The sequence below is a fragment of the Lontra canadensis genome, unplaced genomic scaffold, assembly GCF_010015895.1.
Source record: "Lontra canadensis isolate GAN:19392208 unplaced genomic scaffold, GSC_riverotter_1.0 scaffold176, whole genome shotgun sequence".
NCBI lineage: Eukaryota > Metazoa > Chordata > Mammalia > Carnivora > Mustelidae > Lontra > Lontra canadensis.
Window position 1 is genome coordinate 475,485 of NW_022631170.1, and position 25,619 is coordinate 501,103.

Genomic DNA, 25,619 nt, shown 5'->3' on the forward strand with positions numbered 1-25,619 from the left:
AGGCAGACAACGAAACCAATGAGTCAAGTTTACTGTGAGGGCTTCAGTGGAGATTAGACTAGTGTTTTGGGGAGTATGTGGGCAGGGCCCCAAACCCAGCCTAGGAGACCAGACAGCTTCCAGAAAAAGGTAAAACTTGAGGTGAGTCATGAGGGAGGAGTGCATTAGAAATGAAGGTGGGGGGCACCTGGGTGGCTCAGTCATTAAGCGTCTGCCTTCTGCTCAGGGCATGATCCCAGGGCCCCAGGATCAAGCCCCACATTGAGCTCCCTGCTCAGCGGGAAGCCTGCTTCTCCCTCTCTCACTCCGCCCGCTTATGTTCCCTCTCTCCTCTCTCGCTGTGTCTCTCTCTGTCAGATAAATAAATCTTTAAAAAAAAAAAAATGAAGAGGGGAATCTGTCATGCCCACAAGAAGGAGGAGCAGGCGCAAAAGCAAGGAGATACGAACCCGGCTGGTTTACACTTCGTTCCACAGGTGCTTGCTGAGGGCCTCTTAGCTGCCAGGGGCTCTTATAAGATGCTGGGGATACAGCAGGGAACACAGCAGACAGACCAGGCCCTCACCCCCATGGAGCTGAGGGTCCACGAGGGGACAATGTGCAAATGAAGATGTGTGTATGTGAGCTCATGGTCACAAATGCATTTTCACAGGGAGTGGACTCATAACATTGCATATGGTGTTCTCAAGGGGATCTGTGACTGTTTGGGGTTAGAACCCTTATTCGAGGGCACCTTGTGTTAAGCTAAGGAGTTTGACCTTGATCTGGAACTTCTGGGAGCGGGTAATGAATTTTAAGAGGTGAAACCATCAGAGCCTGACTCCATGCTCCTGCCAGAGAAAACTCCTTGTGCTTTGTCCCCACTGAGCCTTTGCTCGTGCTCTTTCTCCTGGCCAGGAGGACTGGAGCGGGCCACACTTAAAAGCCAGATCTGACTTTGCATCCTTCCTCCACCCACCACGTTCCAGCAGCTGGCTAGCCTTCCCCCGCTGTGAAAAGCTGTGGAGATGAGCCCATGATGTTTTGAGGATTTAATAGTTTTTGTTTGGCAAGTGCCCAGCGTTCGGTAGTCACTTAGCCAATGTGAATTCCTCTCTTGGCTTGGTGACTTAACTGTTCAGGGATCCTCTTGTCTGAGGTCGTGCCGGCAGTTGCTCACACTGCCACAGAGCTTTGTGGGTGTCACCACTCAACTCTTAACACGCTGTGTTAAGCTCACATCTGTATTGACCGGCCTTTGCCTCACCTCATTAACCCACACTTCCCCTCTATCTTACCATGGAGGAACCTGAGGCTCAGGGAGGGGTCCAGAAGTGTCTGGAAGCATCCCATCGCCACGGCTTTGGAAATAATAATAAAACTAGCCATAGCAGTAACAACAATGAACCCCCAATGTGTTACTGAGCACCACCACGCTCAGCATTTGCCTGCACCACAAGCCCCAATTCCATCCTTCACCTCCTACCTCCTTAATTATGTACTGTTACCTGAATTCACAGAGGAGGAAACCCAGGCTCAGAGAGGTTAAGCAGCTTGCCCAAGGTATCCCAGGCCAGTCACTTTCAAAGTCCAGATGCAGACCTCCAGCTGACTATCCCCTAGGAAACCCGTGTCATTCTGCTTCTTGGAAAACACTACTCCCAACTGCACAGTTCAAAACCCCACCCAAGCCCGCCCTTGCATCGCGGCCAGTCTGCTCCAGCTAAGTCGTTCTCTGTTTTGATCAAGGATACGGAGGGCGCTGCCCAGTTCTTCTGGGGGACCCGAGGGAGAGGGTAGGGGTGAGGGAGTGCGGGTGAGGGTGGAAATATTAGGTGCTGGGGCGTGTGCCGGGGGAGAGTATCAGGGGACTGGAGGCGAGTCACGTGCGCGTGAAACTCGACCTAGGGGGAGGGGAAGAAAAGGGAGCCCCCGCCCCTACCTCGGGGCGCAGCCCGGGACGAGTGTAAATACCACGCTTAACTCAGTGGATCCACTTGATCTATGCCCCACATTAAGGATCCCGGGTGCCCGGCGAGTTCCCAGCCCCCCGACTTCATCCGAGGGAACGGAGGAGGCAAGAACACCAGACTGCGGCGCTGAGTCTCCGAGGCGGCCCTGCCCCGGAGCGCAGACAACTCCGAGCACCCGTGCGGTTCGGAGCTGGGCCCGTGGGACAGCGGACACCGAGTGTGGACGCGCCCCGAAGGCGCTGCGCTCCCCAAGGCGTCGCGTCCGCGGCGGCCAGAGGCGCGTTTGCCCCCAGACCAGAGGTGAGCAGCAGGTGTGAGTAGGGGGTCCCCAGCTGCGGGTCCGCTGAAAGCCCCCCGGGCCGGCTGTCACCGACACTCGCAGGATCCACAAAGAAAGCTTGCTCCCGGAACCCGTGGGTCCCGCGGCGCACTGTCGACGTCTCTCCAAGCGTGCCCCTCCTTCCCCTTCCCTCCGACCCCTCCGACTCCCCTCCGGCCCCTCCGACTCCCCTCTTCCTCTCCGCCCGCTCGGCGGCACTTCCTCAGTTTGGAGCAACAGTCTTGTAGTTTGAACGGGCGCGCGGGAACCCAGAGCCCCATTGCACAGATGAGGGTACTGAGGCCCGGGCAGCCGCAGCTGGTGTCCTCCGCCCCTCCCTCGTGCCCTCCCCCCCCCCCGCCCTTCCCCGCCCCTCTCCTCTCAGCAGAATCCGTCTCCCCCCCCTGCCGCTCCCCGCCCCCCGTGTCCCGTCTCCTCCCACGGTGGTGGCGGCGGCCGCGGCGGGGGGAGCTCGGGCTCCTTCCCTCCCTCTGGTAAACACACCCGCCCGCCGCCGGCCCGCTGGCCCATCCGCCACCACTGCCCTTATAAAGTCAGCGGCCTCGGGACTTCCTGCCGGAGCTCGAGCCCCCTTCCCCAGCCGGAGAGCGCTGGCTGGCGCCCATGCGCGCCTCGTGGTGGCCCGCGCCCCGCCGAGTGAGTGAGGGGCGCCCCGACTCGCCCTAGGTCCCCATCCACGTGGCAGCTGTTGGCCAGGATCGAGAGACTGCAGGGGCACGGGTCGCCCGGTGCAGAAAGGGGGAGGGAGGAGGGCTGGCGGGGGCCCGGCCCCGGAGCAGAGGAGTGGTCTTAACCCGCGCAGCAGGAAGGGGGGGGGTCTTAGGCGAGCCCCAGACTTCCCCTTCCTCCTCCTGCTTGCTTCTGGGGGGTCCTTCCTGGCGTAGGCGGCCGGATACTGGCCAGCGGTGGCTCTTCAGAGCGCGCTTTGCCCCTTGCTGACCTTTGGGGACTTGGGGGAGTGCGGGTTTGGGCCCGGGAAGCCGGGCTCCGCGCGTTCTGGCCAGGGTGGAAGAGCCCGGCAGAGCGCCAGGAATCGGCTGCGCTCGCACAGGACCTGCCTTGTTTCCGATAGTGGCCAGGCGGGAGCCCGGCGCCGCGTGAACCCCTGGCACTGCCAGTGCGCACAGAGCCAGGTTGGCGGCACTCGCCGGGAAGCCCGGGGCCCTGGGGCCTTCCCGGGCTGGCTCGAGGGGGGTCTCGGGAGGCTCCATGATGCGAGACCCTTCCCGGGGGCCTCTGGGGGTTACCCCCCGCTCAGCTCTGTGTTCCGGTGCAGGCTCGCGGCCGGCATGGCCCCCACGCTACAGCAGGCGTACAGGAGGCGCTGGTGGATGGCCTGCACCGCGGTGCTGGAGAACCTCTTTTTCTCCGCTGTGCTCCTGGGCTGGGGCTCCCTGCTGATCATGCTCAAGGAGGAGGGCTTCTATTCCATCATGTGCTCAGGTATGCCCGCTGGGGGAGGGACAGCAGCAGGGCAAGGTGGAAGCTGAAAAAGGACAGGTGGCCAAGGGTACAGAAAGCAGGGCTGCCAAAGAGGGAGCACTGGGCAGACGCACTTCTTGACCTCTTCACACTTCCCCTAGACAGTGGGTGGCTATCTCTCCACTCTATCTCCTTTATCTAATGGAGTCTTTTCCGGAATGCCAGTGTCCTGCTGGATATTCAGACCCTAGGACTGACCACTGGAGTCCTAAGTCTTTGGCACCTCAAGTCTGGCTAGAGTAAGATGGAAACCCCTAGAAGGAGAGCTGCCGCACCCAGCTGGGGAGGGATTTTTAATTTTTTATTATAATTTTTTTAAACCAGGGCTCCTGGAAGCTATACAAGACAAAGGAGCCCCTACAAAGTGCACTTGAACTTAACAGGTCTGTGTCCTTCCTCTTCTAGGACTTTGAGCCCCCAAGTATTCAAATCAGTCATCTGCACAAGGTTAATAAGCCAGGCATTGTGGAGGGACCCTGTTTTCCATTTCAGTTCCTTTGGCTTCCTGTGAGCGGCCCCTAATGAGGAAGTAGGAATTCTAAGGCTCCTGAGTGGAGGGGAGGATACCAGGTCCCCTCTGAGTTGTTTACCCTGGAGACTGCCAGCGACTTGCTCTTTGTCACCTCGTGCTCTTAAGGCTTGCCCCTGCCCATCCTGTAGCTCCTTCCTGCCTCACTCCACCTGCTTGGTTTGGGTGTTTTGGTTTTTGTTTTTTTGGAATCAGCTTTATCAAAGATTAGTCTACAGCACACACTTTGATGAGACTTGACAAATGTGTGCCTCAGGGACCGTCACCCACCACAATCAGTATTTAGAATATTTTCATCACCCCCAAACTCCTGCTTCCCTTTTGCTGCCCATCCCTCCGGCCTGTGCTTTTTTTCTTTTTTTAAATCCACCTGTGCTTTTAAAAAACACGTGTGAAAGCTTTATTAAGATCTAAGTCATGTACCTTTCAATTCACTCATTGAAAGTATACAATTAAAAAAAAAATACTCTATGTGAGAGAGAAAGCGCGACAGCAGGAGCAGAGGGAGAGGGAGAAGCAGGCTCCCTGCTGAGCAGGGGCCCCAACACGGGACTGCATCCCAGGACCCTGGGATCATGACCTAGACCAAATGCAGCTGCTTAACCCACTGAGCCAGACAGGTGCCCCTAAAGTATACAATTTAGTAAGTTATGCAACCACCACCATAATCAATTGTAGGACATTTTCTTTACCCCAGAAAGTAATCATGTACCCATTAGCAGTGCCTTAGTTTACCTAGGACAAAAATAGATTTTCTTTTAAAAGGCACTTGTTACCATTTAGTAAACCTCCCCCTTACCCCACCCTCAGGGCTTCAAGCTACCAGAACACAGCCATCCCCCTCCCCTGAATCTTCTCTTCAGCTCTTCTGTTGAAGCATTTGGCCTTCCCAGCCACGGGTGGCTTTGGGGAGCCCTCCCTTGTCTAGCACTCTGTAGTAGCCTGATTTTACCCCTCAATGATAGGAACTATTTGCATATTTCATGTAAATGGCATCTTATAATATGTGGTCTTTTGTGACTCACTTTTTTTCACCTAGCATGATGCTTTCAGGGTTGATCTGTGTTGTCGCGGGTGTCAGGACTCGGTTTCTTCTCCACCGTATGGATCGACCACATTTTATTTACGTACTCATGAGCTGATATGCATTTGTTTCCACTTTTTGGCCATTATGAATGCTCCTGTTAAACACTTAGGTACAAATTTCCATGTGGGCATAGGCTTTGCTTCCTCTTAGGAAAGGAGTAGAATTGCTAGGTCAGGTAGTAACTGTATGTTGAACATTTTGAGAAAATGCCAGACTGTTTTCCACAGTGGCTGCACCATTTTCCATTCCTAGTGACGGTGTAAAGGGTTCCAGTTTCTCCACATCCTCGCCCACACTGATGACTGCTTGTCTTTTTTATTATAACCAGTCTAGTAGATACAAATATTATCTTCTTATGGTTTTGATTTCCAATCCCTAATGGCTAATGATGGTGAACAACTTTTCATGTGTTTCTTTTTTTTTAGATTTTTAAAATTTATTTATTTTTTTTTATTATTTATTTGACAGAGAGAGATCACAAGCAGGCAGAGAGAGAGGAAGGGAAGCAGGCTCCCCACTGAGCAAAGCGCCCGATGCGGGGCTCTATCCCAGGATCCTGGGATCCTGACCTGAGCCAAAGGCAGAGGCTTTAACCCACTGAGCCACCCAGGCACCCCTTTTCATGTGTTTCTTGGCCCTTGGTATATCTTCTTTGGAGAAATGTCTGTTCAGATCCTTTGGCCATTTTTAAGTTGGATTATTTGCTTTTTTTAAAATTAAATAAATTATTTGACAGAGAGCAAGATCACAAGTAGGCAGAGAGGCAGGCAGAGACAGAAGGGGAAGTAGGCTCCCCACTGAGCAGAGAGCCGTAGGCGGGGCTCCATGGACCCTAAGATCATGACCTGAGCCTAAGGCAGAGGTTTAACTCACTAAGCCACCCAGGCGCCCCCCCTCTTTTTTTTTTTTAATCATTGAATTGTAAGAGTTCTTTATATTCTAGATACAAGTCCCTTATGAGATCTGCTATTTGTAAAATTTTACTCCCTGTGGATGGTTTTCTCACATTCTTTTGGGAGCACAAAAGTTTTTTAATTTTGATGAAGTCCATCCTTTTCTTTGCCATTTGTGTTCCGGTGTCATGTTTAAGCAATCCTCGCCTAACCTACGGTCATAAAGATTTATGTCTGTGTTTTCTTCTAAGAGTTTTTATAGTTACAGCTCTTACATTTAGATCTCGGGTCCATGTGGGGGTAATTTCATCTGGTGTTTTGAGCTGTCCAGAAGTGAGTGTGCGTCTGAGCCTGGTTGTCTGGGATCACTCAGAGGTGACCAAACCGAACCCTCCTTTCTCAGAACTTATTCGTCCACTCTTGGAAAGCAAGGCACAGCACGTCTCTCTTCCCCTGGCTCTCCTTCCCTCAAGCGACTTAGCCTAAATCCTTGAGCTATCAGGCTGATTGGGGTTACTGTACCTTCAGTCATGCTGCCCCATCAAAAGTGCTTATTTTCTGCTTCTTTTAAACATTTTTAAAAAATATTTTATTCATTTATTTGAGAGTGGAGTGAGCACAAGAACAAGAGAGCATGAGTTGGGGGAGGGGCAGAGGGAAAGGGAGAAGCAGACTCCCCAACTGAGCAGGGAGCCCGGATCCCAGGACCCCGGGATCAGGACCTGAGCTAAAGGCAAACGCCCAACCGGCTCCCCTGTTTTCTGCTTCCTGAAGCCACATACACAAGAACACAGAATCAGACCAGGAATGTGGGTCCCCACAGTGTGTGTGGAAAGAGCCGGGCTTCCAACGCTCTGTGTCTCTTGGCTTCTATTAGGTGTTTACTTAGCTCTCTGAATATCTCAGTTACCCCATATGTAAAAGGGGACCGATCATCCCTACCCCATGGGACTGCTGTGAAAATGAAACAAGAGCAAGTGTGTGGCCTCCACGTGGGGGGTCTTTGTTACATGCTGGACCCAGCTTTGCTGTCATTTGCCATGTGCCTGTCATTCTCTCTGCATCTCTGCTTCTAAGTCTGCAAAACAGAGCAGATGTCCCTCATCCTTCTTGCCACAGAGCAATGACATGAGGACCAAATGATGTCAGTTAACAAATGTGAGGTTCATGATCCAGGTCTTCACTAGTGTTGGCCTTGGGGTCCCTGGCTACACCCTCTGTCTTCTCAGTGTTTCCTGCTCCCCCTCGGGGTTTGCCCTGGGGTGAGTGGTTGAACCACCTCTAGGGGTGTCACAGTTGAAGAGGGCTCTGTTACTCAGAATTCAGGCAAGGACAATTCAGTTTAACACATACTACTGTATAGCCAGCAAAAAATGCCAAAATAATAAAATGATACCTAAAGTTCATCAGGCCTTTAGTATTTGCTAATAGGTCTTTATTCCTATTATGTAGTTTATTAGTCTTATTATGTAGAAGAGAAAGCTGAAACTCAGAGAGGCTAAGTAACTTGCTTGAGGTCACACAGCTCATAAGTAGCAGAGTGAGGATTCAGCCCTCGATCTGACTCCACGACCTGTCTCCTGGTCCTCATGGGAATAGTGTAGATATCTCCAACCTCCTGGAGCAGTCCCACCATAGACGAGACAACAAGCTAGAGCCCAGTCCTACAGGTGTTTGAGTGAACATGACTGTCAGTGGACGGACGGATCAGGGTGTGAAGAGGGGCTCACCGACCTGGGAGACCAAGTAAATGGGATCATTTTGTGAGTGTTTGTGTGCGGCAGTTCTCAGCCCAGCCAACCTCTAAGGAGGTTGCAACCCCCAATTATGCCCATTTCACAGGTGGGCTAACAGAGTCTCAGAGTTTCTGCAGCACAGCCAGTGAAGCCAGGATTTGAGTGTGCTCTGGCTCCAGAGGTGGAATGTTTAACCACGATCCTGCTTTCTGGTGCTTCACAGACCTAGTGGCTTGTAGTTCACCCTCATGATTTTACCTTTTCTACGTCATAGGTGCTATTTACTTAATGCTTCCTTTTAAACCAATCCATTTTAAAAAGTTAGCTTAATTTCAAAGTGTAATATCCTTGGAATCTTGGGTTTGATTGTACTTACCCACACATATACACACACATCATACACATACATGTGTCTAATAAACACAGGTACATGTATATGTATCAGAAACACACATATACACACATACATATGTGAATATATTGGAAAGACATATGCATGTTTCTAATGTACATACATATATGCAACATTTTCCCAATACATTCATATATGTATGTGTGTATATATGTGTGTTTCTGATACACTTTGAAATGACTAATGACTATGAAACATCAAAATCCTTTCCCTGTATCCCCAACCCATCGTGAGGGCCCCACATGCTATGCATACCACAGTTTGGGAAACACATTTTTTTCTAAGACTTCAGCTCTACCACTAACTCTATACATTTTCCCTGTCCCACCCTATGCCTCACTTTACTTGCCTATACAACTGGGGCCGTTAGATTTTGACGACCTCTTCTGTTGTAATCGACATGAATAGAGTTCCAAGGAGTCTTGGCAACTTGGGCTGGCTTTATCTAAGAAGTCCGGCTGTAGCCAGCTACCAGAGTGATCAGGCCTCAGGAGCTAGCTCTCGTTAGTTATCAATCAGGCTCACGAGAGGCTGATTGATAGACCAGATAGAGCAATGCACTAACTGACCACGATTAGTAGCTGTCCACCGGGCTGGCATGCTCCACAGCTGGGGAACACCTCCTCTTGCCTGCACCAGGACGGGCTTGGGAAGCGCATGGAGCTGCTGCCTACAGGACTGGGGGTCCTGTGGGGGATGAAAGAGTGCTGACCTTGGAGAATGTCTTGAGTCCGAATGGAAGCCTGCCTGTAGGAAGCAGCATGGCTGGGAGTTGCAGGGAGGTTGTGAGGATCAGATGAGATCTGTATGAAAAAGCTTAGCACAAAGTAGTTGTTAATTAATCCAGAGCTAGTGGGTCGGTGTAAGGGAAGGTAAGGGAAGGAAAGACCAAGGAGTGAGGCCAGAGTCTAATTCAGCGGCTGCACACTCAGACACCAGCAGGGGTTAGGCAGGTTGTAATAACTAATTAATAATCAGAATTTAATAATAAAATAAGGCAGGTGCAAGATGGTGAATGTCTGGGAACTACTGGAGAGGTGAGGACTTGGGTGGCCTGGAGAGGGCAAGTGGTGGCGAGAAGGGGTGACCGCCCCTCAGCAAGTGCCAGATCTTCTGGCTCGATCCATCCTTCCTTCCTTCCTTCCTTCCTTCCTCCCTCCCTCCCTCCCTCCGTTCGTTCCTTCCTTCCTTTCCTTCTTTCTTTCTTTATTGATTTTATTTATTTGAGAGAGAGAGAGAGATATAGTGAGAGAGAGCATGAGCAGAGGAAGAGGGAGGGAGGGAGAGCAATGGCGGGCTCAATCCCAGGATCCTGGGATCATGACCTGAGCAGAAGGCAGACGCTTAACCAACTGAGCCATGCAGGTGCCCCGATCTTCTCACTTCTTAAAGAGAAGCCAGATTTTTCAGGGATAGCTCCTGATTTTAAACTGCATCCTGTTGCAGTTTGCAAGCCAAGCAAAACAGGCGTGGGGGCCACTGCTGGTTGCCTGTTTGCAGCCTCTGGCCTGAATGATCTTTGCATTTTTTGCTGCTTTACCCATTGCCCCAACCCAGTACCTGGCATACAGTAGAAGTTCCGGAAGCGCACGGAGACTGAATAAAGCGGAGCAGACGAACCTGGTGGAGATATGAACAGTGATCGTGACCATCACGAAATTTTGGGGCTTACCTGAACCCCAAAGGCTGTGGTCTGAACACCCCCACTGCTTCTCCCATGGGCCTGAGCAGTCTCCCCTAGTGTCTGGGCACTGGAACTGTGGCCAGCTCCCCGTGGCCTGAGGTGCCTTCTCTCCCGGTTGACCGGCACTCAGGATCCGAAACGTCTTTGTCCTGTTCTTCCTCATGTTAACACACAGGTCGCCTCACCCCTCTGCTGCCCGCACGCCCTTCGGATATCTGAAGTTGGGAGTCAGAGTCCCCACCCGGGGCAGGTGCTTCCCCTCCCAGCATTCAGGCATCATCATGGCCTCCTGTTTTGTTCTCTTCATAGCACTCGTCACTCTTTACCTTTCTTTCTTTCTTTTTTTTTTTTTTTAATGTAAGCCCTACAGCCAGTGTGGGGTTTGAACTCACAGCCCTGAGATCAAGTCGCATTCTCTACTGACTCAGTCAGCCAGGCACCCAACAGCACCTGCCACTCTTTAAATCAGGGTCCATTTGTGGACTTGTTTTGTATCTAATATAAGCCCCACGAGAGCTGAGAGCTTCCATTTGTATTCACTATGGGATCCCCAGCACCTAGAGAAGAGGCTGACCCCATCATGACCCCGCAGGAGGGCCGGCCCCCACTTACCCCTTCATCAGCTGTTTCAGGAGAACCTTCTCTGGGCCAGGCCTTGTGCTAAGCTCACCTTCCCCAACTGAACCTCCTAAGGAACCTGTGGGTTAGTCTCGCTCTGCTTCCTCCGTGGCCCAGGGAGAGGAAGTGCCTTGTTCAAGGTTGCCCAGCTCATAGGGGCGGCGGTGGGAATTCAGACCCTGGTTGGTCTGTCCTCCAGGTGCCCCCCGAGTGTGCCTTTGGCAGTGACACCGAGGCAACAAACGGGGCAGGGGAACAGCCACCTTGTGACTCCGTGAGCCCTGAGTGAAGCAAATTGCCCTCCTTCCCCCATCGTTAACCTTTTTTATTAACTCTTCACGACTCCAAGTTGGCAGGTTACCTTGAGGGCGAGTCCTCACCAGAGTAGATAAGACTCTGGGCCACCCTCAAAGTCACCAGGTTGGCAGGAAGTCATCAGCTCCGGAGCCCCAACCGCAGGCCCTTCTCTCCTGCGCCCCGGTGTTCCCGCTGCCTCGTGCTGAGCCCTCCCTTGCCTCCTCAGCTGAGAACACCACCAACGTCACTCAGGGCGAGCGGCGCAAGTGGCTGAGCTGTGACGGCCAGGAAAAGATGCTCAACCTGGGCTTCACCATTGGCTCCTTCGTGCTGAGCGCCACCACCCTGCCGCTGGGGATCCTCATGGACCGCTTCGGCCCCCGGCCCACGCGGCTGGTCGGCAGGTGGGGGACTGAAGGCAGGGGCTGTCGCTCGGGGCAGGGGTGGGGGGTGGGGGAGGCTCAGAGTGTTCATGGGCAACTCCTCCCCCTTCCCTGGGTCTCCACAGTGCCAGCTTCGCTGCGTCCTGCGCCCTCATGGCCATGGCCTCTCAGGACACCAGAGGTGAGCTCTCGGGTGACCACAAGATAATGGGTGGTATGCGGGTGGATCATCTGCTCCCAGCTCCTCCCTTGGCCTCCTCCGACAGCTCCCCAGATGCCCTCACCCAGCCCTCTCCCCTTCCCAGTTCTGTCTCCGCTGATATTCCTGGCGCTGTCCCTGAATGGCTTTGGTGGCATCTGCCTAACGTTCTCTTCACTCACGGTGAGTGTGACGGGCCCCACTTGGCAACAGGGTACCCAGGAGTCGGGGTGGGGACTAGGGGTAGAGGTGAGTGAGGGGGAGGGGGGTGAGGGAGGGGCCGGTGACCGCAGAGCAAATGCTTGTGTGTGTGTGTGGAACCGCGTAGGCGGCCGCTAAGGGTGGGTGTGAGGCTGTGCACGTGGGGACTCGACGGTGTGTGAGTGTGGGTTTTGGGCCGTGCGCGTGTCCCAAGCACGCAGTGTCTGCCGCCTCCGTTCTAGGCACTGGGGCCACAGCACAAACAGGACTGCCAACTTCCTCGCCTTACTGGAACTTCTGTTTGGGGGTTGCTGAGTGAACAGGCAACCCCCCCCAACAAGTAGACTTACAAATGATGTCAGTAGTCATAAGTGCTGGAAAGAAAATAAAACTGGGTGTTGTGATAGCTAGTGACAGGGAAGGAGCAGCTGGGGTGTGTGTTTGCCACGTTGTGCCTTGTGTGATGCCCTAGATGGGGAAGGGCGTGTGTCGGGGAAGGTATTTGTGAGTGTGCGAGGTTAAGCCGGGTGAAATTACCACCGCTTGACTGCGCCGGACCTACAGAAACAGCTTTTTTGCATGATTCGCTCTCTTACATATGTGTTTGCTGTGCTTGTTGCTCTGCGTGTGTCTGTTGATGGATGTGAGCGAGTGTAAGGGTTAAAGGCTTGTGAGTGTGCGGTGGGGGAGGGGTTCCTGGCTGGGCCAGCTACAGGCTGTTTATCCCTGACCCATCCTGACCTCCAAACTGGGTGTTTTTGGCTGAATTTCACCTCACCCAGCAGCCGCCTTTAATTCCAGCCTGGGACATTTCACAACTCTCTAAGGAAGCGATCCCTTCCTCCCCGCCCCCCTGCGCAGCCCCTTCTCCACGCTGTGCAACTTGGCTCGGGCCCTGAATCCTTTCCCTCCCTTGCCCTGCACTGCGCGGTGCCCAACCTCAGACCCTGCCCTCGCCGGCCTAGGGGGCTCTGCCCGCCGCCCCGTCCCCCCCCACCCTTCCCCCGCCTCGCGCCTCTCCTCCCCTGCCCCGCCGCAGTAATCTCCAGCCAATGGCAGGGCCCGGCGCCCGCCCCGCCCCGAGCTTCTGCCCTAGCCTGCCAGGACAGACCCGAGCCGAGCCGGGACGTCCAGTGCTGCCCAGCCCCTCGGCCCGGGTTAGCCCGGTCGGCCTCGCGCCCTGCCTCCGGCAGCGCCTGGGGACCCTGGGGCGGGGGCATCAAGGGTCCCGCCGCTCTCGCCCTGGCCCTGGCACTTTATCCCGCGTCCTTGGCGGCGTGCCTTGCAGATACCCGGTGTCAGGGAAACCTCTGCCCCAGTGAGGGTCAGCCTGGCCCATCCCCTTTTCATAGCCACTTGGAAGGTGGTGGAGGACTCCGTTCTCCGTGTTTACTATCTTCCTTCCCCAAGGTATTTGAGGTCCCCTTCCTGGCCTGGGTTATCCTCTCTGTAGAGAGGGTTGAATTTCCATATGGCATCTAACTCCGGTCCCAGCTGTGGGAAATTGTTGGCCTGGGGAGGATGGTGGGGCCAGAGGAGGGGTGCACACAAAGGGCAGAGTGACTTTGCTTTCTCCTCCCCGGAGGGCCTGGCTCAGGCCAGTGAGCAGAACATATGATCAGTTCTCTCCGGGTGGGAATTCTGGGCCTGCTCTGCACGTCAGAGCCACCTCTCCTGGACACCTGGCCTGCCCCTACCCCACCTTTAGTTCCACCCTTACCTCCCTGGCACCTCCCATGACTTGTCCTGGCTCAGCAGATTGGGGCCTTTGGCGTCCCCAGGAGGGTTAATTCCAGAGCCAGCCATGGTCCCAGCCTTGGGGCCTGGGAGACAGCAAGGATCACCAGCACAGGGGAGAAAGTCATTAAAGAGCTCTGTGAACTTGAGTATATTTCTCACACTCTCTGGGCCTCAGTTTTCTCATCTTTCAAATGGGTTACACTAGATCAGTTTTTCTTAAACACCCACTGCATGGGTTATTAAGAGGCATTGCCCAATAGAAGGGCTCCATAAACTTGAGGAACCTGGGGGTTAAGCAAAATTGACAATTTTTTTTTTCTTTGAGTGCACGTCTGGGAACATTTCACATGCTAAAGTGTGTTGGGAGGGTGCTGGCTAGTTTCCAACCAAATTTTGCCTTCAGACTTTTCTGTTGCATCTCCCAGAGCTAGTTTTCCTGGAGCTCACTTTGAGGGCTGCAGGGCTGGATGCATTCAGGTTTTACCCCACGGGGCTGGGCACAGGGCCCCCTGGGTGGCTGTCAGGGTCCCCTAGCTCACTAGTGCTGCTTCCCTCCCTCAGCTGCCCAACATGTTTGGGAACCTGCGGTCCACGTTCATGGCCCTCATGATTGGCTCCTACGCCTCTTCTGCCATCACTTTCCCGGGAATCAAGGTATTGGAACTGTTTGGGCTGGGGGCAGTGAGGTCACTTGGGTTTTCTTTTTGCCTTGACACAAAAACTGGGTGGGACTGGGTGAGTAGTGGCTGGTGTGTCTGAGGATCCTGTTCTTGCTGGCTGGAGGTCAGTCCCCACCACCTGGGGACAAGACACTGCCACTGACCCGCAGGTCTGGCCTCCCTGCTTTGCCTCCTTTCCTTTACCACCACCCCGGGCCTCGCCTCCATCCTCTCTCCTAGGCTAGCTCAAGCCTTTCTAGCTGGTCTCCCTGCCTTTGACCTTCCCCCTCTCTGGTCTGTCATTCACACAACTTCTAGAATGATCTTAGTTGGAGGCCTGGCTCATACACTTGCCCTGCTTCGCTGACAGACTCAAGTCCAACCCCTTCACAAAGGCATTCAATGCCCTTCACCTCCCTGGCCTCAACCAGCCTTTCCAACCATGTCTCCCTCTCCTGCCCTGGAGGGACTGGTTGCCTTGGGTCCAGCGTCATGAATGTAGTCCACACGGAGCTGGAGCCTGGACACATCTGCCTGGTGGAACTAGAAGCAAAAGGCTTGCGTTCTAGCTTGGGGGAAAGCTTGAGGCCTCATTTCTTCCTCTGATATCAAGGAGTGGTTTCACCTGGGCCATCGCGTACCCTCCAGATTCTGCCTGGGGCAGTCGCATGTGTTATTTTAGAAGGCACTTGCGTGGCATCCCGGAAGGAGTTTGAGAGTGGAGTGGTGGGGGCGGCCATCAGTCATTCAGGTAGCACCAGACGTGGCGGGTGGCAGGTTCTCCCTTCTCTTTGAAGCTCTGTCCTATCCCCGGGGAAGAAAGAGCCTCCAGGCCCCAGGCTGAGGAGGAGCAGAAACATTCCCAGGCAGCACTGGAGCTCTGAGCGGGAGCCGGAGGGGGTGGCAGATGTCCGTCATCCCAGGCATGGAGGACAGGGGGAGGGACACCATCTCTGTGTACCTGGCTTCCGCGTTGGCAGAGAATCCCAATCAATTCAGAACCTGCTTGTCCTGATGTGATGAGGCCTTGCGCAGAACCTTTGCCTGTGCACGCGCATGTGCGCACCCGCGCGTGCGCGCGCACACACACACACACACACACACACACCACACACATAGTTGTCGTACCTGGGAGCACCTGTGAAAGGAGAGATAAGGCTTCTCATATTGGGTTTGTCTTTCCCTCAGGGAACGTGCCAGGAAGGGGCAAGATAAACACAGTTAGGCCTGGGGTAACCTAGAACATTAATTTTTCTCTTTTGTACATAAAATGAAATGGCATTTTTGTGTGAAAGCCAACACGTGCATGGACTCATAGGTACACTTGGGTGCCTTTTTAAGATAGTAATTGAGATTTCAAAGACTTTCCATGCTTGTGGCCAGCAATTTCAGCTCCGTGTGGGAATTGTTTCACACCTGTTTAGGGGGCTGGGGTGAAAAAGGAAGAGGATGGTGGGTCTTCTGGGTCTGACTCTTAACTTCTGGCCTCAGCTTCCTTATCTGCAAATCAGGCACAAGGAATGGGGTAGAAGAAACCTTGTCTCAGGCCACTGGGTCCTGGGCTCTGCCTTGGGCTGGGAGAGGTGGGGCCAGGCAGCCACCCCTGTGAGTCTGCCCCCTCCTTCCACAGCTGATCTACGATGCTGGTGTGTCCTTTGTGGTCATCATGTTCACGTGGTCAGGCCTGGCCTGTCTGATTTTTCTGAACTGTGCCCTCAACTGGCCTGGTGAAGCCTTTCCGGCTCCTGAGGAAGTCAACTACACGTGAGTGGCTGTGGAGGGCTGTGTGGGAAGGGGGACTCCACTCCCTGTGGAGGGAGAGGTGGTGGGGGGGACTGGCGAGCATAGTGGTGATGCAGTGCACACAATCATCTTTGGTGTCAGAGAGACCTACCTTTGCTGATGGCCTCTGCTTTCTCATCTGTACAATGGGCTTGATCCTCCCCACCCACAAGTGTTTGAATAGACGTGGCATATAAAAGGTGGTCAAAACAGGGCAACTGGTACTGTTAGTATCCTTTCTAAGTTTGGACGGTGGGATCAGTAGGAGGGACCCCAGGCAGGGTGTTGTGTGCTGTGTGGTCCCAGCAGGGGAATACAAAGACTCAAATACCACCCCCTTTATGGGGCAAGCTAAATGCCAACTTTCCCCCACCCCCTATCAGCTTCCCCACAAGGAAGCACATGGGGTGCCAGTCAAAAGCTGATGTTTATCCTGTGTGTGCTTCTGGCCAGGCACTGTGCATAGCTCTCATACCATTGTCAACAGTCCTATGATGAGGCTTCTGTTATTAACTCCTTTAATAACAAAGGCTCAGGGAACAAAGTGATTTTCCTAAGGTCATACCACTGAAGGGGGCTGGGGTAAGGCTTGGAACCAGGCTCTCAGACTCCGGAGTCTGAATTCTTAATTCTGCCTCCATGGCATCAGCCCAAGTGGAAAATGACTTATCCACCCACCACGAGGGTGCTAAGCTGGCCCCTGGCCTGGGCTCTGAGAGACAGACACAGTGGGCCTGTCAGTCAGTGCAAGGTCAGGGGGTGCTCAGCACTCCTGGGGACGACTGGGACAGACCCTGAGAGGCTGGCTGTTGAGGGCAGGCTCTGTGCAGCTGGTTCCCACACACCCTGGCCTGGCTGCTGGCAGGAAGAAGATCAAGCTCAGCGGGTTGGCCCTAGATCACAAGGTGACAGGTGACCGCTTCTACACCCATGTGACCATCGTGGGCCAGCGGCTGAGCCAGAAGGCCCCCAGCCTGGAGGAGGGGGCTGACGTCTTCATCTCATCCCAGGATGTTCGTGGTGCCTCGGAGACCCCTCCTGAGAGTGAGTGTCTGATCAAAGGGCCAGTCTTGGGGGACAGCAAGGGTGGGTCCTCATGCTTAGTGAACACTCATCCTAAGTGCTCATTCTCTCCTCTTGTGGTCTCTCCAGACTCGTGGTGTAGGTGGAACATGCTCCCCATTTACAGATGGGGGCAATCAGAGCTCAGAGAATTCTGGAAGTTCAGACTCAGGGGTACTGGATTCCTGGGTGAAGGAGGGAGGGAGAAGCTTCCAGAAGGGGGCAGTCTCTCTAGGCCTGTGGGGCAGTTGGTTTCATCAGGGCTCCCTTTAACCCTTTTAGCCCCTGGCTTCAGGTACTGTCCCCCTCCTCCCCCAGGCCACTGTCTGGCTAGACACTCTGATGTCCGGCTGGCTGGCTGGCTCCCCCTGCTGGCCAGAAGAGGAGCTGCGGCCACCTGCCTGGGGCACTTCCTGAGGTGTCCCGCTCCCAGATTAGAGGAAGGTGCACCAACCTTGGAGTCAAGAGATGGGGGTTTGAGTCTGGCTCCCCAGTTGCAGGCCATGTGACTTTTGGGTCAATCCTGTAACCCTGCTCTGGCTTTCCTTGACTCTTAAACTAGCAATAATAACACCCACTGAACAGGGAAGTTAATCATGAGGATTAAATGGTCCACGGACGTGGAAGCTCTGTTACGGGCACAGGAGTGTGCAGGTGTGAGTGTGTTACCCCTGCTGCTGGCCTCTCGTGACAGAGGGAGGCCGGCAACCTGCCGCTTCCAGCCCCATGAGCCTGAGCAAGTCACTGAGCTCTGGGCCTCCATTTCCTCAGCAACAGAAGGTACTAAAGACAGGGTTTTGTACGCTTTGAGTAAATGGGATGGTATGTGTCAAGGGAGTGGCACATAGTAGGTGCTTAATAAATAGTAGCTAGAGTTATTATTATACACCAGCGAGGACATCAGAGGTCACGTGAAAATCTTCTGTTGCAATCATTATCAAACTGGGCAAGAACCTGGAGGGCAGTGAGTCTCAACAGTCATTTTTGAAGAAAGCAGTCCCTCCTGAGTCACTAGTGCATGTCCGAATCCCCTCTGGAGCTGCATCTGCGGGGACAATCAGAGGGAAATGGAAGCTCCGGAGGCTCACGGGCGCCCTCTGCTGTCTCCCCAGAGACCGTCCCGTTCCGCCAGAGCCTCTGCTCCCCCATTTTCCTGTGGAGCCTCCTCACCATGGGCATGACCCAGTTGCGGGTCATCTTCTACATGGCCGCCATGAACAAGATGCTGGAGTATCTGGTGACGGGGGGCCAGGAGCATGGTAAGGGGCTGCTGAGCCTGCTGGGGCCTGGGGGCACAGGAGGGTCACCCTGCTGAGCTCCTCTCATTCTGGCTTCTCCCCCCACCCCCATCAGAGACAGACATCCTGAGAAAAAGGGCAGCAGAGACAGGTAAGGGGATGAAAATTGGGGCCCGGCCCCCCCCCCCACTGCCCTCTCCACAGGGAGCCTGGGCCCATCCTCGGAGCTCTGGGCATTTGGGGCATCGAAAACCTGGGCTCAGGGGGAGGCAGGGCTGGCACCCCCTCTCCTACACCAAAAGTGGGTAACAGTGTCCACTGGGCTGCTGGCATCTGTCGGGACTGACAGCTCCTGACTCCACTTTTCTTGCCGTCCTGCCCAGTTGGGTTCTACTCCTCCATCTTTGGGGCTATGCAGCTGCTGTGCCTTCTTACCTGCCCTCTCATCGGCTACATCATGGACTGGCGCATCAAGGACTGCGTGGACGCCCCCGGTGAGGGCACTGCCCTCGGAGACCCCAGGTGACCGGCACAGGGATGGCCATAGCCTGTCACTTTCTCTGCCCTTTCACATCCAGCGTCTCATTTCATTCTCCCCAGAGCCCTGGGAGAGCAGGAGCCTCTCCCCATTTGACAGATGAGGAAACTGGGGGGTAGGGCGCTGCTGGCTTGGTAATGAGTGTGGCTCATCTCAAGGGCTGACCGTGAATGAGGCATGTTGCCCTGTCCTGTCGAGCCCTGCGACAGCTCTCTGAGGTCGGTATGTTGTCCTCATTTCACAGGTGAGGACCTGGAGACACAGAAAGGTTACGTAACTTACCCAAGATCATACAGCTTTGGTTTTATTTTATTTTACTTATTTTATTATTTTAAAGATTTTATTTATCGGGGCACCTGGGTGGCCCAGTTGGTTAAGTATCTGACTCTTGGTTTCAGCTCAGATTGTGATCTCAGGGTCCTGGGATCAAGCCCCGTGGCTCCCTGCTCAGTGGGGAGTCTGCTTCTCCTTCCCCCTCTGCCCTTCCCCCCCCACTTGTGTGCCCATGTGCGGACACTCTCAAATAAATACATAAAACATTTTTTAAAGGATTTTATTTATTTATTTGAGGGGGGGCGCCAAGCAGAGGGAAAGACAGAGAGAGAATCTCAAGCAGACTCAAGCATGGAGCCCAACTCAGGGCTCAATCCCAGGACCCAAAGATGGTGACCTGAGCTGAAACCAAGAGTCGGCCATTTAACTGACTGAGCCACTCAGCTTCCCTACCACACAGCTTCTAGTAGCAGGTTCTAGAACCTGTTATAAAGGGTATACCCTAAAGCCTTCTGTGGCTAGGAAGAAATAGAGTCGGTGTATCAGACATCAATTGCTATATCACAAATTACCCCAGAACTCGGGCATCTTTAAAAAGCTAACATTTATTGTCTCGTAGAGTTTCTGAGTCAGGAATCTGGGGATGACTTAGCTGGGTGGTTGTGGCTCAGTGTCTGTCTGAGTCTGTTTGGGCTGGTCTAACAAAACACCACACATTGGGTAGCCTAAAAACAATAGAAATTTAGTTCTCGCAGTTCTAGAAGCTGAAAGTCTCAGATCAGAGAGCCAGTAGTTGAGTGAGAGCCCTCTTCTGAGTGGCAGACTTGCCCCAGTGTCCTGTCATGGCCTAAGGAATAGGAAGCTCCGTCCGGGCCGCCTAATCCCATGACGAGGGCTCTGCCCTCCTGACCTAATCACCCCGCAGAGGCCCACCCCCTAAGACCATCGTGTTGGGCATTAGGCTTTCGGCGTATGAATTCCAAGGGCACACAGCCATTCAGACCATAGCAGGGTCCCAGGAGGCTACAGTTCGGCTGTTGGCTGAGGCTACAGAGATCTGGGGTGTTGACCGGCATGGGGGAATCCATTACTGAGCTCACTCACGTGGCTGTTGGCAGAAGGTGTGGCTCCTCCCTACCTGGGTCTCTCCATAGGGCTGCTTACCACAGGGCAGCTGGCTTTCCCCAGAGCCAGGGGTCTAAGGGAGAGAGACCAAGATGACAGCCTCTGTGTCTGTCACAGTGAAATCTCACAGGAGACGCATCATCCCTTCCATGGTCAGTCACACTTCCATCTGTCAGTCACACAGAGTCACTGGTCTGGGGTGGGAGGGGACGACACAGGGTATGGATAGGAGGTGAGGCTCACTGAGACCCATCTTGTTGGCCGGAGACCACTGTTGGATCTTGAACTTAGGTTTTCTGACTGCATGTTCTTTTTGTGTTTGTCCTGAGAGGTTAGGAATGGAAGACTTCTTCCTCTTTGTTTTTTTTGTGTTTTTTTTTTTAAGATTTTATTTATTTATTTGACAGAAAGAGAGATCACAAGTAGGCAGAGAGGCAGGCAGGGGCGGTCGGGGGGGGGGTGCAGGCTCCCCGCTGAGCAGACAGCCTGATGCGGGGCTCGATCCCAGGACCCTGAGATCATGATCCGAGCCAAAGGCAGAGGCCCAACCCACTGAGCCACCCAGGAGCCCCGGAATGGAAGGCTTCTAAGGAACAATCCAGTGGCTTCCCTCCCCAACATTGGTGCCCCCGCCTTGTCACTCAGCCTCCTGAAGGCAGAGCCATCTATCTAGGATAGAAGGGCAGCCTGCCCTCATCCCAGCCTGCTGGGATGTTCTCATCCTCTGGGTCTGGGGCAGTCCTTTGAGCCCTTGCTTGTGCCAGAGCAGGGCTTGCTGGACAGTCAGGGGCCAAGCTGCTGTCCCCAGAGTAGCATCTACTTTTGTTCAGGCTGATGGGCAGAGACGCTTTTTCTCCAATGGGAGGTGGTGTGAGCGCTCCCAGTTCTCCACCTTCCTTCCCAGCCTTGTGTCTCTGACTTCAGTGTGCGCGAAACATACCTGGGCTATTTGTCAAAATGCAGATGCCTAGGCCATGCTCCTGCAATTCTGGCGGTGGGAGCCTGGAATCTGCAATTTAAAGAAAGACCCCAGGTGATACTGGAGTCGTAGGCGGGGGAGCCACACTTCGAGAAACACGGGGCTGGAGACACAGCCTGCTCCCTTAGCTGCCCCCACAGCAAAGGCGCAGTGTTCAGAAGGGAGGCCAGCCCAAGAATCAGGGAGGGAGGGAGCTGCTGTGGAGTGGAGGCAGCCGCCAGTGACATCCTGTTCTCCTCAGGGATGGGGTTGCCACCAAGTCTGCCAGGCCCCGCTACCGCAAGATCCAAAAGCTCACCAATGCCATCAATGCCTTCACCCTGACCAACTTTCTGCTGGTGGGGTTTGGCGTCACCTGCCTCATCAACAGCTTACACCTCCAGGTACCCACTTCCGTCCTCCCTGCTCCCTGCCTCCCAGGACCCCTCCAAAAGGATGTTTCACCTGCCTTCCAGGAAGCATGGTTCTCATCCTCTGGGTCTGTTTTCCGGGGATGGGGTGGTCAGGGGCTCGGGGTCCCTCTTCACCTGACCCATCCTTCCTCCTGCCTCCACACCTGCTCTTCACCTCTACCCTCCCTCTTTTTGGTTTCAGTTTGCCACCTTCGTCCTGCACACCATGGTCCGGGGTTTCTACCACTCAGCTTGTGGCAGCCTCTATGCTGCAGTGTGAGTCAGCCCGCGCTTTGCTGCCTTCCTGAGCTTTCCCCCATAGCCAGAGAATCCCAGAGCAGAGTCCAAAGGGCCCCAGACCCCCTTCCCCGCCCCCTCCACCGCCTCCCTGGAGTGCTGACTGACATCTCACAGCCGGCGGGGAGCTAGGAGGCTGTCTGGGGGGCCACTCTCTCAATGCTTCTCTGGTGGGGGGCCCCCACCCCCTCACCTCTATCAAAGGCAGCTTGCCCCACCGCTGGCTGGCTCCAGTGCCAGGAGGTCCTGCCTTAGAGGAAGCCGAAATTCTTGGTTTGATGACACTTTGGTTAGGTCCCCTCTCTCTCCTCCATCAGCCCTGTAGAAATTTCCAGACTGCAGTCTTGCCTGCCTTCTAACTCTCCTGCTCCATCTGGGGCAGCCCCCAGTTCCCTTTCCCCTCGCCTTCTGGTTTCCACTGCCGGCCCTGCTGAGTGACTCAGGTGTGTGCCGTGACAGAGTCATCACCACTATCAGGTGCTTCCTCAGTGGCAGGTGCGGTGCAGGACCCCTGACCCGTGTCAGCAGAGGGCAGTCCCATCTCCTTCACCTGCTCCAGCCAGAGTCTTGACGTCACGCTTGCATCTTCCCTCCCTCACACTCCGCATCCAGTCCCCAGCAGTCCTCCCAGCTCCCCATCCACAAACCCCAAAGGCAACCCCCTCCTCATCCCTAACACCACCCCCCTGCCCTGGCTGAGTGCAGCAGCTCCCGGCAGCGGGCTCCCCGCGCCTGCTTTCTCCTCCCTTGGTCTATTTTTAACACACGGCTGGAGACACCTGTTGGGACATAAGTCTTTTCCTGTCACTCCGTGGCTTCCTGCCATGATCTGAGAAAAAGCCAGAGAATTTGTTATGGCTGAACAGGCCTTCCAAGGTCCAGCCCCTGGGAACCCTTCTGCTCTCTTCCTTCCCCTTCCCCACTCACTCGCTCTGCTGTAGCCACTGTGGCTCCCTCATGCCGCAGTAACCCCCAGTGTGTTCCCTACTTGGGGCGTTTGCACTTGCTCTTCCCTCTTTCTGGAACATTCTCCCTCCAGATATCAGCAGGGCTCACAGTAGTCTCATCTTGTCCAGGTCCTCACTCGGCTGTTCTCTTGTCAGGGAGGCCTCTGCTGGCCGTCCAGTGAAACCCCCTGACACCCCTACCGGCTTTCTCCGCCCTGTTTCTCTCCTTAGCTCTTATCACCAGCCCACACTCTAGGCATTTATCCCGCTCCTTGTCCAGCTGCCGCCCGCCCCACCAGAAAGCCGCTTCTGCGAGGGCGGGAATCTTTGTTAGGTCTGATGGCGAATGTGCCTGCACCTTAGGACAGTGCCTGGCCCATGGGAGCGCAGTGGATACTTGTCAAAAGAATAAATGAGCAGCCCAGTGAGGTCAGTGCTAGTTCGGTTACTAGTGGAGGAAGAAGTGGGTCCCAGAGAGGAGGGATTCCTTGCTGTTATCACCTAGATAGCAGGTGGAGAAGCCAGCTGAGTGGCCCCAAAGTCACTGCACACCTCTCTGAGGACAGAGTCCAAAGAGCACGGGCAGAGAGGCTCTTCCGTTCTGCCCTGCCTGCCTTGCAGATGCCGGCGTCCGGGGGTGGGGGTGCTGGACGGGAGAGGGCCGCACCGCCCTCCTGACTGGCCCCCCTCTCGTGGACAGGTTCCCCTCCAACCACTTCGGGACGCTGACGGGTCTGCAGTCCCTCATCAGTGCTGTGTTCGCCCTGCTCCTGCAGCCACTTTTCATGGCCATGGTGGGACCCTTGAAAGGAGAGCCCTTCTGGGTGAGAACTGGGGGTGGCATGAGGGGAGCAGGAGCCCCTTCCCAGGGTGCTTCGGAGGAGTTGGGGGGTGGGAGGAGGGCTTGTGTGTGGCCGAATCCCTGAGTCCTATCCCCAACTAAAGGTCTTTAATCGGGGGATTCCTGAGCTGGCCGCCCGTCACAGCCCCTCACAGAGTGAAAAATACAGATTCCCCAGCCTGCCTCTTGCCCTGGGCCCAGGAGTGTCTTTCCTTCAGGTGCCAGGTGAAGTGGCCCAGTTCTGAGGCAGTCTGGTGTCACCAGGACATGGATGGTCTCTCTCTCAGCACCTCTGGAAAGGGGTTCCTCCAAACCCTCAGCTCAAACACCCTCAGGATGGGGCAGCAGCCTTTGGTATGGTTAGGAGGGCTTTTCACTTCGACCGAACACGTGTCTGGTCCTCTCTCTGCCCTGTGGGGACACCCGTCCCATAACGCTTCTCCCAGCAGAGCGATGAAGAAAGGACAGTCACGGTTTACGGAGTGTTCATGAGGTGCTGAGCTCCCCGTGTACTCTGCTTCCACCATCTTTGCCCTAATGAGGCATTTACGTCAAGGCAATTTGCCCAAAGTCGCACAACACATCGTACAGAGGGGGGTGTGGAGGCCCGTGTGAGGGCCACTGTCCTGGTCCCTCTGTCCCCCGGCCGCATGCCTCAGCTCCTTTAACCGATAGCAAACCTCTTCCCACCAACCTCAGTGTGATCCTATCATCAATATCCGCAGCCCAGAAGGTCCCATTTCAGAATGTGCCCTGGATTGGGCACCAGCCCAGGGTCCCCCAGTGTTTCCCCAGAGGACACCAGCTCATGAGGGTCCTGGTGTTAGGCGAAGCTCAGACCATGCTCTGATACTTTACGAAGCGGTTGAACAGTAGACGAGGTATTGGGGAAACGGTGACTGAAGACAGAGTAAGCAGTAGCTATGTTTATCATTCTGGCCAAGGACCTGGAGTGAAAATGGCTGTCTCCTCCTCTCTGTTGGAAGCTGAGGAGGGTCCTTGAGGCTGATGAGAGAAAACGGGTACCTACTTGACTCTTGTCTCTCTCTCCTTGCCCTCAAGGTGAATCTGGGCCTCCTGCTCTTCTCGTTCCTGGGCTTCCTGCTACCTTCCTACCTCTTCTACTACCGTGCCCGGCTCCAGAGGGAGTATGCCACCTACTGGGAGGGCCCAAAGAAGGTGCTTGGCAGCTCTGAGGTGACCGCGTAGACCTCTTGAGGCCAAGGGACCTGGATGACAGGAAGCCAAGGCCTGAGTAACCAAAGGGAATGCCTCATGTGGCTTTTCTACCTGTAACATACGCACAGAGCTGGGCCGTGGATTTATAAATACCAAGAGAAGTTCTATTTTTGTAGGGACTTGCTAAAAGGAAAAAAAAAACTAAAAAAAATTTCCCCAAAGCAATGCTCCATTGACTGAAGACAGCCCCTGTGCTAGAAGGATTGGGCCTTTTTCCTTCTCAGAATGGCAGAGACCAGGATGTGGGGCTGCCCTTTCTCTGGACCTGCCTCCTGGTGCCTCCTGGGGGCTTGTGGGATCAACAAACAGGCAAATAGGCTACTCCTGGGGTTCTAGCTATGCAATGCCCAGAGCATGTGTGTGTGTGTGTGTGTGTGTGAGAAACAACCTTCCCCTTAGAGGAAAGGGATCTGAGGTGCTCGCTGTATCTTGGATGGGGTGTTGGGGGTAAGCCCCTTCCAGGGACCGGAGGGCGGGTTCCCTCCCTGGTACTGCTTTTTGCAGGTCTTAGAGGAAAAATAAAAAAGGAAGTGAGAGACTGGCTGGTGTGTGCCTGTATCTTTGTTGGGGGCGGGGGGGTTGTTTTCCCATACCCCCATCTCTTCCTCACCCAGGCTCAGCTGGGCACTAAGTAGGACACCTAAAGTGCTAGCCTGTCCACCTCTGGCTGTCGGCTCATCTTCCGGTTCTTAAC

General features: G+C 54.5%; 1 protein-coding gene across 6 annotated transcripts; it reads left to right on the forward strand.

Moving 5' to 3' along the window:
* Nucleotides 1–1,907: 1,907 nt before the first annotated feature.
* SLC43A1 (solute carrier family 43 member 1) lies at nt 1,908–25,466 on the forward strand. 6 transcript variants are annotated; one of them, XM_032846435.1, is made up of 15 exons: nt 1,908–2,252; nt 3,569–3,735; nt 11,257–11,434; nt 11,539–11,594; nt 11,719–11,795; nt 14,115–14,207; nt 15,843–15,976; nt 16,860–17,038; nt 18,169–18,315; nt 18,410–18,445; nt 18,678–18,816; nt 21,451–21,592; nt 21,804–21,877; nt 23,546–23,669; nt 24,749–24,895. In XM_032846435.1, exons 2-15 carry the CDS (start codon nt 3,582–3,584, stop codon nt 24,893–24,895), a joined length of 1,680 nt encoding a protein of 559 aa, XP_032702326.1. In that variant the 5' UTR covers nt 1,908–2,252; nt 3,569–3,581. The 6 variants fall into 6 exon arrangements, with proteins under 6 accessions (XP_032702326.1, XP_032702327.1, XP_032702330.1 ...); XM_032846436.1 differs by having other exon boundaries at nt 1,908–2,056; XM_032846439.1 differs by lacking the exon at nt 1,908–2,252 and adding an exon at nt 2,781–2,928.
* Nucleotides 25,467–25,619: the final 153 nt, after the last annotated feature.

Coding starts and splice junctions, on each gene's coding strand:
- SLC43A1 (XM_032846435.1), top strand. CDS start 3,582: ATGGCCCCCACGCTACAGCAGGCGTACAGGAGGCGCTGGTGGATGGCC. Junction 11,796..14,114: donor TAACGTTCTCTTCACTCACG/GTGAGTGTGACG, acceptor TCCCTCCCTCAG/CTGCCCAACATGTTTGGGAA. Junction 18,817..21,450: donor ACTGCCCTCGGAGACCCCAG/GTGACCGGCACA, acceptor TGTTCTCCTCAG/GGATGGGGTTGCCACCAAGT.